Source organism: Watersipora subatra, chromosome 9 (assembly GCF_963576615.1).
Source record: "Watersipora subatra chromosome 9, tzWatSuba1.1, whole genome shotgun sequence".
Classification (NCBI taxonomy): domain Eukaryota; kingdom Metazoa; phylum Bryozoa; class Gymnolaemata; order Cheilostomatida; family Watersiporidae; genus Watersipora; species Watersipora subatra.
This window is the reverse complement of record NC_088716.1, coordinates 46,645,835-46,665,871: the sequence shown is the minus strand read 5'-3', so window position 1 is coordinate 46,665,871 and position 20,037 is coordinate 46,645,835. Positions and strand designations below refer to the sequence as shown.

Here is a 20,037-nt window from a genome sequence, read left to right as displayed (position 1 = left end):
CAAGAATTGGTATAAATTTATAATAAAATCAACAATATTATTCGTAACTGTTGTTCTTGTATCAAGTGCAGTGCACCCTGATATTTTGAAATAATTTTGCATTTTATTCAAAATAAAAATTATTTTGAAATTTTTCTCTGAATATGTAATAAAGTAAATTTAAATAAACTTTTAGAGGAAGTATGAGATCTCATCCCTTGGCAATACTTTTACTTATTTGTTTGTTATATACTAACAGCGTGAGTAGTTATTTGTAACAAACTGCTTTAGACATTCTCACTGTATGTCTACGCTCTCGTTCCCTCAATTATTATGCTTGTTTAATGATTGTTCAACATCTTCATATTATTGATAAATAGACAAGTTGCCATAGTATAGATTGAAGAGGTTTTATAGATTGCTATGCATGCCTCAATGTTACCACTGAAGGTCTGGTACTAACTTATTATTATCCAAAATCAGTACGTTTTGGAGTTGGACTTTATTTCATTTGCTTTATCACTGCCATACGCAGCGAGTAATTCGATTTAATTTATGCAAGGAAGTAATGGTCACTGATTACTTGAAAGTTTCATAATTTTTTAAGACTTGTTGACTTCCTACATCATGTAAACCAATAAACATTTGATTCCTTCATACTCGGTAGAATTAGGTAGTTGTAGTTTTAATAGTAAAAAGTTTGGAAGGCCATATTTATTTTAGTATAAAGCACTCAAGCTTCAACATCTGTGCGTGGAGGCTTAGTTAAAGACCAACTTACACAAATGTTTTGAAGATTTTATCAAAAAGTATCGGTATTTTTCTATCATTTGTGATTGTTTTTGATGTTTGAGGTGATCTGATTTCCAAGATGTTTCTAGATCAAAATCGATAAAACTTGATCGCAATTAAACCACTCAGAAGAAAAATACGTGTAAAATTACGTCAGTAGTTGTTATCATCGCTATAGTTGATAATGGCTATTGCGTTCAAGTTGAAGGTTATGTGTCTCTATTCTGTCAGTCTCTTTGCAATTATAGATGTCATAATCACACTTTCAATTGATCTGAGTGGTTTAATCATGATCAAGTTTTGTTGATTTTAATCTAGAAACATCCTGGCAGTCAGATCAACCCAAACATAAAAAAAATCACAGAATATAGAAAAATACTGATACTTTATGATAAAATCTACCAGTTTTGTGTAAGGTATCTTCAAGCGTTTCAGAGTATTACCACGCATGCTTTAGTTACTATGCTCAGGGAGGTGAGAACAACATATGATGTTATGTTTGTTCTAGTTTAATACCTGCCTTTTGATGTGTTGCACCACTTGTGAAAAGTCACCCTATATGATTATTCTTTTTAAAGCTATTATTATATGATTATATCACATTTTATTGAAGTTTCTTTTAAATTTGTTTAATCATCAGCAACTTTTAGACCTCGCAAAATATTAACAAAATGAGAAAGAGTGAAATGAAATAGGGTAGATTAGATTCAAAGATATCACAAAGTGATAACAGCTGATTTACAAATCTAGCTTTACCGCTTTTGGTTCTATACCAGGTTTGATTATTTTGCATCTTGATTTTGAGTGCCTACAACATTTCTTGACTATATTTATTATTAGGTGAAAAAAAATTTCGCGAGCAACATTTTTGACCTACCTTTCAAACACTCGGCGTTTCCTACCGTCTATCCAACATTTCACCGCCAGTTTTTATCGAAGAGACTGTAGGTACACTCAAAATATTCGCTAGGTGTTAAACAAAAACTTAGCTCTTCCTGAAGCTCTCAGACTACGAAGTGCTGTGTTCATTTGAATATCTAGTATTATAAGTTAGCTCCTAACATCTATAACCTTTTACTCATGAGATAGAAATTTGGCTGAAGCTTAGTTGACTTTGCTGCCTTTTGTATACAGGTCTTGGAGACTTCATTTATTTTTGAGTAGAAAGTATTCCAAACTGATTCTACTTTTGCGGTTTCTCTGCAATGCTGGTGAAACCTGCAATGGTCGTATTGTAACCGGTTTGCCCTAAACCGATTGACAGCAACTATTCAGCTCATTGCACATTGTTTGCTTGTGTTCTGACTTCTTGCTTGACCCTGATGTTTCATTAGTTTTATTAGTTATATCAATTAATACATAGACTATTTCAAATTACATAATGTTTTTAATGGATTAGACGTAAAACCATTATTATATTTGTTAGTATGCACCTCTTTGTAGAGCAGTTTTTATGCCGTATTCTAATTTTCTGTAACATTTGAATTTCTGTGAAGCCACCTTATTGGGTGTGATAACTCACTTTGTGTTTGTACATCATACAACTCGAGTGGTATAGGTTGTGGCCAAAAGGCTGATCTAACTTCAACAAAGTGTTCACGTTGTCTGGATGAACTGACTTTCAGTCCTAAAACTGTAGCATACACCAAATCGTTAAATGTAATTGTTTTGTCACAACCACTGTTTCTATTCTCTTGGTCGGTTTCTAACATTCATCTGTTTCATCGTTTGCGCCTTGCAACTTATCTAGACTTGAGGGAGTTGAAAATGTCCAGATTGGTGCAGATTACAATGTATTTTCTGGAACTTGATTGTTTACTTCAACGAGACTTATCTGCAGAAGTACAGCTCGATTAAAAATGTTTCACTTTCAGGTTCATTGTACATTGCTATATCCAGACTAATATGAAGTTCAAGTAGTACGACTTCAGTTTTTAATCGTCTCATATCCTCGGTATGCTGAACAAAACCGTAAAACTTAAACAATCCAAACTAGCCTAGAAAAGCCAACGACATTCTCACTTGCTGAAGCTGATTCTGCACTTTTTCATTTAATACAAAAACTGAGGAAAAGAGGCAAGATTAGGATTTGCTGCAGTTATGACAATACATTCCTGAGCTCAACATTCTCTGTTATTAGATTATTTATAAGAAATTCATTGTCCTTTTTATATTATCTGATCTCTTAATATGCAGTTTAAGGTGTAAAATAATATAAAAATGCCTTAAAATGGTATTCTTTCCAGTTTTGAAAAATATTAAAATTGTTGAAAATATTTTGGAATTCAAACAAATCTTTTTTTGATTAGCCTTCTGGAGTGGATTGTTGTAAAATATTACAGTTGTGTACTATTCATTTTTGCATTCGATCGGAAGTATGATATGGTTCGTTTCTGGAGAAAATACATATCCTTGTTTTGTTAATTCATTGAAACTTGTAAGGTAGTGAATTTTATTGTACAGACAGAGTTGGAAACTTCTGTACATATTTAGGGCTATAAAATCACTGATAAACTTAGGAATGAAATTTATTCAAAGAAGATGGCTTTTGTCACAATAGCAACTAATTTTGTGTTTCTACTCTTGAGATAGGAACGCATTCACGTCATTGAAGTATGCACCGATCTGTTATTGTTACGACAAGTTTGGTATTAAAAACTTCAGCCTCAGTATTTTCTACAAAAATTGAGTTTTATCATCTTTATAATTCAACAATTTTTGTCTCGTGTGTCACAAAACGGGACTCTGAACAAACTAATTACAAGAGGCTCTGAGTGCATGCTTAACCAACATTGATGGCAATCAGGTATCTAAGATTTTTCCAAGGTTATGTCAATTTGTTCAGACTCCGCCGGTGAGATTCTGTCGCTCATTGACCTGTAGCTTGTTTTTGAGATTGTTTATATTAGCCAAAGTCAGTATTTAGATTAAGCTGGTAAAGCTTGGCCCAGCCCTCAAGATGAAACAGCGAGGTCCTTCTTCAAGTGTCAGTCATGCAGACATAATCTCTAATCATTTAAATGAATATCACTCATTTCTACTGTCCCCTTTACAGCCAAACCTCTAAATATGAAGTTGATTTGTTCCAAGATCTACTTGTTATGTTTAAGCAGTCATGTGTTATAGCAAGTGTCTCTATCATAATACAATAAAATCCATATAATTTGTTCTAGAGCCCCCATACCTTTGATAACTCTTTCATATATACTAAGGGTAATAAGGCATGACATTAAAACAAATTCATTATATGAAACGATGTGAAAACTAAATTATATGTAAAGAGATCTAGATTAACAAAGCAATACATGTACTCGATATAAAAAATTTTTGTTTACTGTACCTTAGGTTTAAGTTTAGTGATTGAGCTAGTGATAGAGATACATGTTGTCTAATTTACTCTAACATATACTAGAAATTTCATCTAGCTCTACTGATGTATTCTTTATTATTGTTTTTTTTTCAATCTTTAGCTGTTTCTTCACTTTCCCTCATGAAGCTAATGTGTTGAAAGCATTTGAAATTAGTATGGGTGGAGTTACTTGTGTACAGAGTCAAAACTTGCTGAAGTTATCTGACTTTCTGATCATATTTAGTATGTTAGAAAATTGGTTATTAAAGCTATTGCAAGTAGAGGTTTGACTGTAGTTTAATTTTTGTTCCCTGAAATAATAACTGTATAAAAGTTTACTTTTTTATGAAAAAATCATGGTTGAGGATTGGCCAAAAATAGATCTTGGTTCGTTTCTGTAACGAGGTGTCAACACATTGTTGCCTTTTTTTTAATAACTGATCTAACATTGATTGTTTTTTATTATAAATTGGCTTCTTATGACACACACTGTAATATTATTTAGTTAGAGAATGTCTGTTGAACTCTATTACCATTGTTACAAAGCACGCTCCCAGCCATCTAGCAGGTCGTTGGCCGCTAATTAAAGCAACCTTATATGGCTGGTGCCACTTTTAAATTGTTAAACAGGTCGTGTAATATAAATGGCATAGAGCTACCTATACTATAAAGGTTATTGTTGTGAGTAAATATACCATAGCATGTTTGCTAGAGTAATTACTTTTACTCTCTTTGGCTACCAGAAATTCTGTCTTTAGATTGTGATTACAAATGGAAATATCCCCAACTCATTGACCAAGTTGCTTTACAAACTAACAGCAACATTGCGTGCCACCCTTTTTTATAGAATAACGCAATAGTAGTGTGATCGTTCTGGATGGTCAGCTCATTCCAGGTGCATTTTAGACAAGTTTTCTTCTTACAATTTGATTTGCCCTATAAGTGGGCTATATAATAGTGGTATATGCTGTGTTACGGTATATGTTGGTCTTGTTCGCTTGGAACAAGGGTGATAAAAGCAACTATTCTTTATCATAGTTATCCAAGAGCAGCAAATAGCACTCGCGTTCTTCAAACAGATGATTACTAGTTGGTTTCCTTTTTCAGTAGTAATGTACTAGAATAGCAACTTCATTCAGTTTCATATTATTCTAAGCGTAGTTGTTTAACACGCAATCAGCTCGCTCAAGCTGCAGGCATAAAAGAAAAGATCAGAGCCAATCAAGAAGTTAAATTACAAGCTCACGAAAGGCAATTAGCGATTCTAGCTTTATAATTCATGAGTATTTGAGGTGTGGCGTTAAATTGATTCCACTGTTTGTAGTCAATGTGAACACACTGTTTATCATTAACAATTTTAATGAGTTGTCTTCTATTGATCTAACAGTAGAGCGATCAAGATCAGCAGCAGAATTGCGATGGCCCTGCATGATTTGGCAAACCTCATCATTTACCTTGATATGATAATAACAAAAACTGATAACTGTTGGTTAGGAACTTTTAAAAACCCTGTTGATGGGCTGTACTTTTTACTCCCAAGTATAAGTGATATCTTGAATTCAAATATACCACAATGAATCAAATAAAATAATGAAACAATGACAATTTTTTTCTTCCAAACTTTGAGACAATTAAATTTGGTTTAATCTTACGGATCCCATAGATAAACACCAGACCCATCTAACAAAGTTTTAACTGGCTTAGTATTACTCAGATCAATAGTTTTAAAAATTTAATGAATTTAACTTTCAACTTTTCATTACAAGTTGACACCCGAATCTGAGAGATTGCTTCATCTTGTTATTATGCTTCAAAGAGTTTGTTCGTAAAGACAAGATTTGTGTGTAAACACTTGATTCACAGAAGAATTTGTGAACAATGTTACAGTCTCGAACCTCCATTCTACTTAAATTTCATACATGTATATGAAAAGACATCTGCCAGCGGCTCTCAATTGTCAAATTGTCAACAACTAATTTGCTACCGGATCAAAGATTTTTACTTGTCAAGTAATCAAATATACTAGAGTGAAATTGATACACGTATATTCAACTAGTAATATTATAAAATGGTCACTTCCGCTCACCAGTTTCTCAGATCTGTTATCATTTATTTCGTAAGTAAACGTTTGCATAATAATCCTTTGTTATTATTTGCTGTTCAATATTGATTTCTCTTTGCCAACACCAAAAGTAAACAGTGCCATCATTACAAACTGCTGATGTAGACAAGTGAATCACACGCCAACTGTCATTGCAATTTTCTCAAGAGATTTGACTACAAATGTAGCGTATCCAAGTTGTCTAGTGTCGACCCATCGTTACTGATATGGTATGCAAACTATCGATTTTTGAAAGTAAGTAGTCATGTTTTTTTATCGGAGTTTTAACTAACCACTTTAGTTACACTCACTGTTTTAAAATTGTGAAATCTTGTCAAGTTATGCTGTTGAACCTATATTACAACCCTTATGGCCATGAGGCCGATCTAACTTCAACAAAGTGTTCACGTTGTCTGGATGAACTGACTATCAGCCCTAAAACTAGCATACACTAAATCTGTGAATGTAATTGTTTTGCCACAACTATTGTTTCTATTCTTTTGGTCGGTTTCTAAGATTTATCTGTTTCATCGTTTGCGCCTTGCAACTTATCCAGACTTGAGGGAGCTCAAAATATCCAGATCGGTGCAGATTACAACTTTGAAAAAATTAACATTTTAAAAACTATCGTTTTGATGTTCAGCACCACTCCAAAATACTGTCAAATAATAATAAACTGTCCATAATAATACTGTCAAAATTTAAATATACACCAATTATAATTATACTTTGGCGGGTGTTTATTTTCTGGAACTTGATTGTTTACTTCAGCACGACTTATCTACAGAAGTACAGCTCGATTACCAATGCGCCTTTTTCACCCTATCCGGACCTGAGCTATGTGCTTGTAACTTCTTGGAATAATTGGTTGTCAAGAGTTATATAATTTTAGGATATCGAATGCTGGATTACTTTATGTAATCAATAGTGAGCCTATTTCTGGTGTGACAAGCCTTTCCTGAGCTCATAACTTGCCTAGGAGGCTACTCTCGTAATGAGTTGAAATATTGAGCATACTAGACTCCTACCACCTGCACTGCATTTTGTTACAATGTGGGAACAATGCTATATACTTGTGCAAAATTATAACAACGCTTAAGACCTCTAGTTACTGACAACAGAGATAAAAGGCACGATGAATGCGAGTTACTATTCAGAGCTAATTGAGAATGAAAACATTGTCTAGCAAGCTTCATAGAAATGTTTGACTTTCTATTTCATTTGCTCAACTGCCACTTGCTGTCACTCTACTGTCACTTGCCATCACGCTTCAGTTTTCCTGATCTAACTTGATTGGTTTAAACCACAAAATCTTTCACTCAATTTCAGTTATTGTTTGTTGTCTGAGAGATAAACTGTAGTGAAAATAATAGGTGTCATGACATGCTCCACAGAGTGAACCTTGACATTTATGCATATCAATTTATTTTATAATGCTGGGCTTATATCTTGTCTATTTTCTAGGATGTTTTACAAACTATGTTTGTTTGGTTCTCCGATATATTGTTTAAAACGGCTTGGTTTAATCATACATCATCAAACAACTGCTTTAAATTCATTTTGTTTTCATTTCAACACATATCATAATACAGCAGCACAATTACAGTACAGTCATACCTCGGCATATGAATGCCCTAACATTTGAGAAATTTGAGAAAGGCGAGATCCGAGCAACATTTTGAGCAAGTTTCTTTGAGATACGGGTAGTCTTTAAGACGAGAGCTTGGTTCACTATATATGGCCAAATATGCGCGAGACCGCTTTCGAGAACAACATCGCTCGGTCTTTCTCTTAAAATCATTTTGAAAAAGGTTTATGAAAGGTTGGCTAAAAGTTATAGTAAACGAGAGGCAGAAAGCACCGAACTGGAAACATGATAAAAAATTAAGGTGACAAAATTACAGTAAATTTTGTAAAAGATTAAAACTTGGCTTGAAGTTTGTATTTAGTTAGCTAAACTATTTAAGTTACATTCCAAGTTTCTGTTACGTAATGTCACAAAGGTTTAGTGTACCGAGCGCATTGCTTTCGTGTCTCTCAGACGCCTTTAGCTATTACGTCTGTCTCAAAGGTAAAAATTTACAGTAGTGTTCATAGTAATGTTACATTTTATCGCAGATGTTACCAACTATATACATGTAGGTATTTGTTACTCTTTAAAACTTTTATTTGTTACTAAATTAAAATAGTTAAAAAAGACATTTTTCCACCACAATATTCTGCTTTGTTTTTTTTTCATAGTATGGTAACAAATTAATTTGTATTTAGTTATTAGCTATAGAAACTAGTGCCTTGAGACACAAGTGAATTGACATATGAGCTCCGTTCTAAAACGCATTAAGTTCGTATTTCGTGGTAGGAGTGTATTTAAGAACACCCATGAGTAAAGCTTTCAATACGCAGACACAGTGCATGTTGGCTTTCATGACCCACAGCTAATTTATGAAATATTTTTAAACGGAACAGCTGGTGCTGGTCATAGCTGACAGATCACCTAGTAACTGTCAAGCAGAAGCCATGCTATCATTACAGGTGCTTACATCAAATGGTCTATAGGCACTTATATGATCACGTCAGGTTTCTCCATAGACCTATTAACTATACTATACTAAGTATAGTTAATAGGTCTATGGGTTTCTCACACACTCTAGCGCTATTGAGTGTGATCAGCTGGATGACCTCTGTCTGAACTTAACTATAGTTCATATCTTCCTTGAAATGGTGCTCAATAGAGCGGTGCAACCTGGTAGGAATACCTTTAGTAAAGGCTTACTCAAACCCTATCCTGGTAGTATTAGCTGCTATTAGTAGTGTGTTTCTTCACTTCTTTTATCATATAAGTTTATTAGCATCATACCCTCCTACCAAATGAATCATATAAAATCTTACAACATGGCAAATAATTTATTCTTGAATGAGTACAAATCAAAACACACATTTTAATTCCTGTTTGCCCGACCAGTTGTGAAAATGATACAAAATTGGTTGATACTACTTTAGAAGGCTGATGCCAAAGAGTAAGTTGAATCTCTTTGAACCTGATTGTTCATTGGTGGTGTTAGCTGTTTCTTATAGCTACCAAGTAACAAGTGAAATCAACTGTAGTTTTCTATATGTGATTGATCCAGTGTATAAGAATATTCATACCTGCTATTTGTAGAATGACAGCTATCATATGTTTTGAAAGTCTATAGATAGAAAAGATAGGTACATTTTATTAATATGTATATTTAAACCATATCTTTGCTGGCAGTCTAATCTTTTCTTGGAAAACCCTAATTAGTTTAAATATTTATTTATAAAAAGGCTGTATTACGTTTTATATCTCTGCACTAGATCATTTGAGTTAGTATACTTTGTGTACCAATCTCTTGTGCCATGTATACTTTGTGTACCAATCTCTTGTGCCATGTATACTGTGTGTACCAATCCCTTGTGCCATGTATACTGTGTGTACCAATCTCTTGTGCCATGTATACTGTGTGTACCAATCTCTTGTGCCATGTATACTGTGTGTACCAATCTCTTGTGCCATGTATACTGTGTGTACCAATCTCTTGTGCCATGTATACTGTGTGTACCAATCTCTTGTGCCATGTATACTGTGTGTACCAATCTCTTGTGCCATGTATACTGTGTGTACCAATCTCTTGTGCCATGTATACTGTGTGTACCAATCTCTTGTGCCATGTGATTATTAAACATTCTTAATAAAAATTTCCTAACCCTTAATATGAAGAGCTATCAAGTAAACTGGATGAATGCGCTATTCAATTTATTGTTTTTATTTTAGAGCTAACATTATTGAATCATTAATAGTTTTGTGCTGAATATTGGTATTCTAAAGATCACTCAGTTTAAATCTAATAGACTAATAGAGTGAAGATCTTTGTGTAGTCACTGTCGCTCTGCTGATACAATGAGGATGTTAAATTCAATTGACTTTCTCAGTATTGAGCTGTGGTGGTTATGCTACCCTCCCTACTGAACAGATAAATATGGAGCTGTGGTGGTTATGCTACCCTCCCTACTGAACAGATAAATATGGAGCTGTGGTGGTTATGCTACCCTCCCTACTGAACAGATAAATATTGATGTGATTGCAAAACTTTTCGGTTATTCAATGTTCCAATCGCCACGAGTGCCAGTGTCATTCACACCAACTTGTGAACGGCTAAGCGAACCAGCAATGGTGTTCAGTCCAGTTTTAAAAGGTGTACCACTGTAACAAAGTAAGAATTCACCATTAGCCTTTCTTCCCTAAGTATGTTAATCAATAGAAATCCAATCAAGAAATGACCACAAGAATAATCCACAACTAACTAGATAGCTGTCGCAGCTTTCGTGCTATAAAGGTAGGTTATTAGAGTATGTTTACTAAATTGGGACAGGGAAGAGAGGAGATTAATGTTTCGTGAGAACGCAACCATTAAATGCTGTGACTGCAATATAAACAGACATCTAAGAAGGTTACACTGTGAAAATATGTATTTAGGTTGCATTGTGTAGACGAGCGAGCATATAATCCTGTCTAACTGTCTAACTAGAATTGACTAAAATAGCAGTGATAGGTCACAGACCGGCGTATAGGTCACAGAGTGCAGGGATGTGTATAAGGTGTATCATATGCTATTTGAATTTAGATGTATCGCGCAAGATATGGGCATGTGTAGTGTATATGCTAGATAGTGTAGACATGATGTAGGTGGGTCTACGTATCACATGGTGTTGGCATGTAGGCATATACATCATGTGATGTTAACAAAAATACCAAAAAACTCTAATTGAACGCGCCATGGCGCTCTATTTTTCAATCCTTTCTCTAGGTGCCGTTCAAATAGAGTCTAGCGGTGTATTTTTCAAATGGCTCATCAGAAGTTTCGGAAGATAAACTTGGCCCTATTACGGGCGAAGCGAATGTCGCCTATATTTTGCTCTCTTTTTCCGATGAAGCGATATTAAACCTTGTGGATACAATAAATCTGCTAACTTACCTCCAACTTGTCAACGATCTCTTAATAAATATACACCGAGAAATATCTCAACCAGTTTACTGGCTGATATCTATTGCTTGCAATTGACTTGCGATAATATTATAGCCTGTGTCCTTCGCAATTTGTTGGCATTTTCAATTTTAATTTTATTCTAAATTTGAAGACATTTTTATTTTATACCTAATCTTTCAACATTTAACAATGTTGCATAAAAGCTCATTGCACTTATCGATATGTCTGCTACAGTTTGCTTCAAAAACTATCTTTTTATGTGCATTAGAAGTGGAGTTATGAGCATCAGTCCATTGTAAGCCATGTTAAAATAGCCGCAAGAATGCTATTAAATAACATGGTATAAATCTGCATATTTGTAAGTTAGATAATGATAATCTATCAAATAATACATATATATATTCATGAACAAGTGACATAACCGAACCATACCTATATTACTTGCAGAAACAAACATTGACGTTTTTTAAACAAAAATATTTCCATCGTTTGCTCGGATAGCTGCGTCTTGATCGATGGAACGAACATTTTCTAATCATCCAATACCTTCCACAATATCTCCTAGCCTCAACTCTTCTACACTGCTGAACTAGTCGATATGAGCGTCTAAACAATTTTTGATAGAGCAAAATTTTCACGCGCTGAATTTAGCGCAGTTGCAACGTGTAAAGGTTTGTTCGTTAAACGTAACCTTTGACCCAAAGCTTGCAAACCGTTTTTATATGCATGTTCTCCGAAGTATTAAGACCGGAACTACTTTTAGCCTGAGACAGTTAGCAATTATTTCTGTGGCGATGCTTTCAAAGTTCATCTAACATTATAAATTGAAACCGTTTTTTATATGTACATGTAGGTACTTCGAAGAATCAAGGCCTCGTTAAACAAGAAACTACTTTTAGCCGGAGACAGATATTAATTATTTCTATGGTGTTGCTTTCAAAGTTTTAACGAAAAAAAGGGAAAAGCTTTGGAAATGGACAACGACAGAGTTGATTGTTATTAATGTAAACGATTCTGTGGACATTTTTCTACTGATCACTTGATATTATGGGGTAATTAAGATCAAAGATAGTCAAAGTGGTGGTCAAATAGAGGTGGCATTAAAATAGAGGGCGGCACTTTATTTTTCAACCTTTCTCTCGTAGTGGCTGTCAAATGGAGGTGGCGTTCAATAGAGGTGGCGTTCAATTAGAGGTTTTACGGTATATATACTGTATATATATATATATATATACACCATAAATATATTATATATATGGTATATACATATTATATATATACATACCACATATATTTATATATATTATATAGGTTGCATTGTGTTAATATTCAAAAATAGCATAGGCATGCATATATGTCACATAGTGTTAACATGTATTACATCACAAAGTTGTACTTGGCAGTTATGGTTTAAATACTGACATCTGGATATTCAAAACTCATTGAGGGCTTGATAAAGTTGTAGTGCCATGTGATCATTGTGATTGACTTCTGTTATGAATTTGTTTGCATTTGGCCATAGGATGGATCCAACTGTAGTTTTTTAAACCAAAGTTGATCAAGTGGTCTTCTATGCTTTTGTCTTTTGAGTTCTGACACAGTAAATACCTACATACGCACTGGTACAAGGTGTTATAATTACTTGTACCATTATTATGAAGAAGTACCTAGGTATTATAACACTTGACTACTTACTTTTGGTCTAATTGTACTTGTTGCTAATATCCGGTTATTAAAGTGAACCAATAAACTTTTCAGCATCATTCAATAAATCTTTGTTACTATTTGACTTTTACTCATAGATTGCTAGCTCTTAACAAAAGATGTCGTTATATAACGACCTGCTTAACTCATTCTCGGGATCAGATTTCATAAAACACAAATAGTTCCTTAACAACTTCCAAGTGCCTTTTTCCGTTACTGAGTGTAAATGTATTAATATAGCCTTTTGCTATTTGACCGCTCTCTCGATATGTATTTCTCTCTCGATATGTATTTCTTTGATCTTTTCTTGCATGTTTTAGTGATGCCGAAGTTGACCCGTACTCGGTGATAAAACTATTCAACTTTGGCCTTACCGTTTTCATTAGTCTCTTCGGACTAGCTAGCAACACTTTAGTAGGCCTCGTCTACAGGAGAACTAAACTCCTGTCTTCTACGGATGTCTACTTGACAGCCCTCGCACTCAGTGACAATGTCCAGATTATATTCATCAGTCTCTATGCTTATAGGTTAGTAACGGTGGGTTATCAAAAGTGAGAAAGGAATGTTGCTGAGAGTTTTTGTGTCCTGTCGGGTCCTCTACATTTCTTTTTTAATATTTTAGAGCTTGGTAGTTACTATGATGTAGTCCAGTAACTCATTGCTACTTCGTGTTTTGCTTTTTGCGGTTTTGGTACATTTTGGGGTAAGAAATATATGTTAAAAGTTAAGGTAAATAAATATAAAAATAACATACATAAAATGCATGAGTCTCTCCGCGAGCATCATTGTACTAGCAACCGTCGCAATTCACTATTTTTCTGTTGCTTGGTGAAGGGTAAAAGTAAAACGCGCGTGCTTCATTATGGCTATTAAACATCCACGATTCTCAAAATTGTTGAATAATCTACAAAAAAGGAAAATACTTACGATTAATAAGAAAGTGACTTTATCAAATTTATTTTTGAAAAATCAACTAATGAATCTAATAAAAGGAAAAAAATGTTTACGACTAATGAAAAAGCGACTTTAAAAGTTTGTTATATTTCGTGGATTTTCACTTATCACGGGAGGCGCCGGTCCCAATCAACTGTGACGAGTGAGGGATTAGAGTAATTTTAATTGATGTTGATGATCACAATAGCCAAGAGTAGAAGCAGCGTGAGGAGATATAGCACAGTTGGAGAGAAAATTAAACTGCTAGAGATTTTTTTCTCACTTCTCCCCCTGTTGGTAGTCCTGACATCCGTGTTACTAAAAGATCGTGTCATTGCCACTGTTCCAGCAACAAGGAAGTGAGGAAGCAATGTGAAATCAGGTCACTTTAGCGAATAATTGTGTTGATCAAGATATTATTGCTACCCATTTTTCAGAATCACGCTGTTCTAGGTTTTTAACGAACTTTCACCGATTGGGGAATTGAAACTGACATCACACAGGAAATATTCAAACTTTTTTAGTCTGGTAATATGGGTTTTATCTCTTGGATTGGACTCAGTTTTACACCCGCTCAGTTTCTCAGACCCAGTTCGAGCTCTCAACACTAAAACTGTTATTTATTCAATCATTATTTATGCTCGACTGTGCCTACTAACATTTGTAAATCGAATTTTCTTGACTTCGTCGATGGGCTGATCACACCACAGACTCTTCGACTCATCATTGCTCACTAAACTTACTGACCATAGGTTATAGAGTGATAGCCACTGAGAGTTTTGGTGATAAAGGCTACAGAGAGTTGAATATAAGAAATGCCTGAATACATGAGGAACTTGGGTGAAGGAGGTTTGAAAAAGGACATGCGAAGGTTACTTTGGCTGCTCAGAGAGACCAAAATGGACTATTCCTGCTATGGCAGCAATAGTACGCTCACTAAAACCTGGTTCCCACTATATTGCCTCATCTCGGTGTTGTCTTTTCAGTGTTCATTGTCAACTAGGTGCACCGTAAACTGATATTGTCGACGAAGCGATGCGGAAACTCGGGAATATTTGCAGCCGTCAAACTTTTCTGCTATTTTGCTGAGCATCGACGACAGCCTGTACAATGTACACCATTTCTGCGAGAGTAAGTCGCAGTCGTGGATAGCGGGATTTATTTCTGTTTATGGTAGTTGCTGCGAAAGTAGTATTTGATTCGAACACAGGAAAACGAAGAGGTTCCTTTGAAAAAAATTAAAAAGAAAAATGAGAACGCTACATCGTGGAGTATTCGCTGCTGCAAACACGGATGGGTTTGTGATACTGTGAACATTATTATCATCACTGAAGTATTGTGGCATCAACGCTGAGATACAGCGTTATAATGTGAACCAGCCTTAAGGGAACGAAGAATCAATTATTTTGAACACTTCATACTGTTGACTAGCAGTGCTTCATGCGATAGTACATAGCCATTCTGTCAACAAAAAAGATGCAATATGACCTCCACGCAATTATGCATACATTATTCAGCGTTATGTGTTAACCCTCATCTCCGATTTTCATGTCAGATGTGCCGTAATTGTTCAAATTCCATTGTAGTTTCGTTTGAGCTTACTCGAAGAATGCAGTCAGCTCCTATACAACTAGAGATTATGAGATTAGACGACTCTTAGTTTATTTGAGTCGCTAATAGTAATTTAATGCTCGTCTGCTAGTCTCCAGCCTCATTATCGCAGCGGCGTGTATTCTCTTCAAGTGTTATGGCATCATGTGCAGATGTCTAACTCATCAGTCTCTCGATGTTTATTACCTTTCCACCAACTTGACTCTCAGAGAATGTCACAAAATGGCAGACATATTATTGTTGAGTGTAAACCCCTCTATTGCTATTTCATTCACTATGTCTATGCTGGCATGTGTTTGTTGGCTATTATATTTTGTAGAATGAAACGAGTGTTTAATTTGGTGATCTCTAACATTGACCAAAAGTATCTGCTGCAGGTACGTTTATCAACTGCTCTTTCCTGGTGTTCTCGATTGGAGACCGAGTGGAGTAGTGACTCTCTCCGGAATTCTCATCACAGTCAGTAATCCTTTCTATTGTCTATTTCTAACATTAAGAAATTTTTTTTCATGATCTTTTGTAAACTATTAGTGTCGTCCTTAGTGATGAACAAATACTATTAGACATCCCCAGCATCGCAGACTATTGTGTGTCAAGCTCAACTTCCTCATATGACCTTTGCCAATTGTGCTACACGGGTTTCACTGCTAGACATGATTACACGTGTACGTTATAAACTGTTTTTCAAAAGATATTTTTGCTTTGAATTTTTAAATGTATTCTGGTAACTGAGGAAGTTCCCTGTCCTCGCCTGTTGTTCCGCAATGCATTAGGCTCTTAGTAACTGTAAGCGATTTATTTTTGTGTTGTTATCTAGTTAACATTGATCATGGAATTGTCTACATAATAGTGAATGTTTGTCGTTGGACAATAGGAGTGAAGGATTTCAAAGGTCACCTTGTCATTTTACTCAACATCCTGTCACACGTTGAAAAAACTTGTGCCCTATAAATTGGTGGCCTTTTTTCTTTCGAGGCTCTTCATTTAGACTATGTAATATTTGAATAATGTAATTTGGAGGGCGAACCTTTCTACAAACAATACATTTAACTCACTTTTGACCCTTTTTGCATCACTCCCATTTTTCTGTTAGCGGCTAGTACACTTTGTGTTTTGGAAAATTACTAAAAAGGGTTAGCTTGGCGTTTAGATAATTCTTTCAGTAATACAATGGTGACAGTCTTGAAAAATTAACTTTATTAGCCAATTCAAAGCTAGATTAGATACGATTGAATAGGGATGGTTGAAATAACGATTTCGTGTGAAGCGTCATAGAAAGCATCAATATGAATACTATTTGCTGGCCATCGCTGGTCTTCAATGTTGGTCACTTTTATCAGTCAACTGAGCTTTGGATTAGCTCTTCTAGAGAAGACAACTCAAATTAAACTAGTTTAATATGATGTGTTACATTGTTAGGTATTTTAATGTTAGACATGTATCACTCAGCTCTACAGCTGAACATCTGTTTACTGCTAGGCAATCTTGTCATGGTTATATAGGGTTGACTAAGCTATTCTGGTAACAGAACTGTGTGGATGTTAACAAGTGATTTCACTTGTCACCTGCCTGTAAAATATGTTCTCTTCACACTTCCAATTCTACATGATGTCAGCTAATAGGCCATATGGTTCTGCTGATAATGGCTCCATGTGTAAGCTGACAAGTGCGAAGGTCATGTTTTGATGCTGTCAGCGCATTATTTGTATACCTACATCGTGTAGACACTCATACAACGTAAATAATCTGTTCCGGGAACCGTATGTTATAAAATCGTACGCTAAACGAACTGTAAAATACATGTAAATTGCCTAATCCATTTTAAGCTCTTCCCAAACTCACCCCTTTGACCCTTCAAAAGGAAAACTATGCTTAACTTTTTAATTTAATGACTGTACAGTCACTCTAGCATTATTGCTTTAAATCGACAAATTTTTTTCTTTATATATTACTTTCTCTCAGTTGCTGCAATGATGGACTCTGGGTTCATGATTGCAGTAATTTTACATCAATTCAAGGGGAGGGTAAACCTTCAATGTCAATTTAAATCGACTTTTATTCTCGCCAGCAAGGTCTATGCTGCAAAGAAAAAAACAAATATTGATTGTCTAAAATAAAGCAACAACAAAACATATCTTTACTGTAATAAGAACAGTGTCTGTAGTTCATCTATTCATTCGTAGCCAAGGTTAAAAGGATAAAAGATTGCTTTCAACTAGACTCCAACTCATGGCGTTCAGTTTGTTGGGCCGACACTCCAACACTTATACATGTACCAATCGACCGCCTTTAGGTATTTCCCAATAATTGCGCTGCTATTTATTCTCTATGCTTTACTTGACGACCTCTCATGGTACACTAAACTACCAGGGTATTAGTATATGTAATAGACTTCTATACAGTAGATGCTCCTATAATATATACTTCCTATAACATAGAATTCATATGAAGTAAAAAAAATGGTGTAAAATTTTGGCCTAATACTACATAAAAAATTTCAAATAATGTCGTGTCAAATTGATGCAAGTTCTCAAATTTGATTTGAAAAACGACGATCTAGTATTTAGCCTTAAAACGTCGCTTTTTTCTGCTGCCGCACTTGTGAGACAAAAAGACATACGTATAGCGTTATCTCTATTATACAGTATGTCGCTGCAATTGTTCAGAAATCTTTAAAGACGATTAATTGGTGTACAGCGTCGATTGGTGTACAGCGTAATTGGTATTACAGCATTGATCTATCAATCTGAACGTCACGAGTTGGAGTATTGTCGAAAAATATCTTTTACCCTAACCTTGACCCTTAAAGACAGATAGACAAAGAACAAGTACACACCGCTACTATTATAGTAAAAGCATATTTTTGTTTTACTTTATTGTAGACGTATAAAATATTTGTTATTAGGTTTATTTTGCAGAATAAACTTTGCTGTCTAGAAAAAATAAACAAATCATTGTAAATGGGCATCTAATGTCTCCTTAATTCGTTGTAAAGTTACTGTAATCATGAACCATAAAATGAGTGAAAGTGATAAGAAAAGGAGAAAAGTTGTCGATGCAAACCAATAATACTGCAGTTACGGTACAGCCAACAAATGCAAAGGTTAACTGTAGTTTTTCCTTTTTGTATGGCCAAAAGGGTGAGTTTAGAAATCTCTTGGAACGAATTAAACACTTTACATGTATTTTAATGTTTGTATAACATAAATTCTCTATAACGTAAATGTTCTTGGAACAGATTATTTACGTTTTAGAAGCATCTACTATACATGATTAATTTTCTCTCTCAAGATCGCCAAGATAGAAAACAATATTTTAAGGCAAACTCTTAGACCCTCGTTATTCAAATCAAATTTGAGAATTTGCACTGACTTCACACTTTACGCTATATAGAATTTCTTACGTAGTACGAAGCAAAGACTACATAAATTGTTTACATTTTGTGGAATTTACATAAAAGGAGGTTTAAATTATATGAGTGTCTATTGTATGTTTAAACTAGAATTGACTAAAATAGCAGTGCTCTATAAATTAATGGAATAGTAATAGTCGAATGGTTAGGTATAGAGTTTCATCGAATACATTTCTATGTCTACATACTATAAGTATATACTTGGTGGCACTGGTCTTGTACCGTACACCTGTATTCTATTGTACACCTGTATTCTATTGTACACTTGTATTATATTGTACGTATGGCACTGGGTTGCTTGTAGCATATGTACAAGTGGCACCGATTCTTTTGTATAATACATACCCGTGACGCTGTTTCTTATGTATCATATGTGTAAGTGTTAGTGGGTCTGTTGTATTATATGTATTAATGGTACAGGATTTCTTTTATTATATTTGCGAGTTTGTTGGGTTTTATTAAGCGCAATCTATTTTGCGTACTTTTGTCCGCAGATCACTATTCGTGATCTCCAATCAGTTTCTTTGCTTAAAGAATTCATACATACCTTGGCCGTGCTACTAGACACCCTGTTGTACAATTGCTAGAGCAGCCATATTGTCAAGTGCTCTGTGCGTACCGCTAATGAACAGGTACTTTGTCAATGCCTGCATCCGTTGACGTATTTCTCTCAACTATAGCCTGAGTAGTCTCAAGGGAATGGCAATCATCTTCGACACTTCTCATTAAATGTTAACATATCTTAACCTATTATACATCTTATGAGGGCATCTTGTGTTTGTTTGAAGGAGATGAAAGCATCTTAGCTTCGTGTCTCAGTATTGGTAGTGTCTCAGTATTGGTAGTCTCTCAGTATTGGTAGTCTCTCAGTATTGGTAATATCTCAGTAATGGTAATATCTCAGTATTGGTAGTGTCTCAGTATTGGTAGTCTCTCAGTATTGGTAATGCCTCAGTATTGATAGTGCCTCAGTATTGGTAGTGCCTCAGTAGTGGTAATATCTCAGTAATGGTAATATCTCAGTATTGGTAGTGTCTCAGTATTGGTAGTCTCTCAGTATTGGTAATGCCTCAGTATTGGTAGTGCCTCAGTATTGGTAGTGCCTCAGTAGTGGTAGTCTCTCAGTATTGTTAGTGTCTCAGCATTGGTA

At 34.9% G+C, this 20,037-nt stretch overlaps 1 protein-coding gene across 3 annotated transcripts in view; it reads left to right on the top strand.

Annotated features, from left to right (window-relative positions):
• LOC137403978 (FMRFamide peptide receptor frpr-18-like) overlaps positions 1-20,037 on the top strand; it is a 35,780-nt gene that overhangs the window by 8,094 nt on the left and 7,649 nt on the right. For all 3 annotated transcript variants that reach the window (XM_068090126.1, XM_068090125.1, XM_068090127.1), the window contains 2 exons: positions 13,252-13,458; positions 15,853-15,934. In XM_068090126.1, the coding sequence (XP_067946227.1) occupies positions 13,252-13,458; positions 15,853-15,934 (289 nt within the window). The remainder of the gene's footprint in view (positions 1-13,251; positions 13,459-15,852; positions 15,935-20,037) is intronic.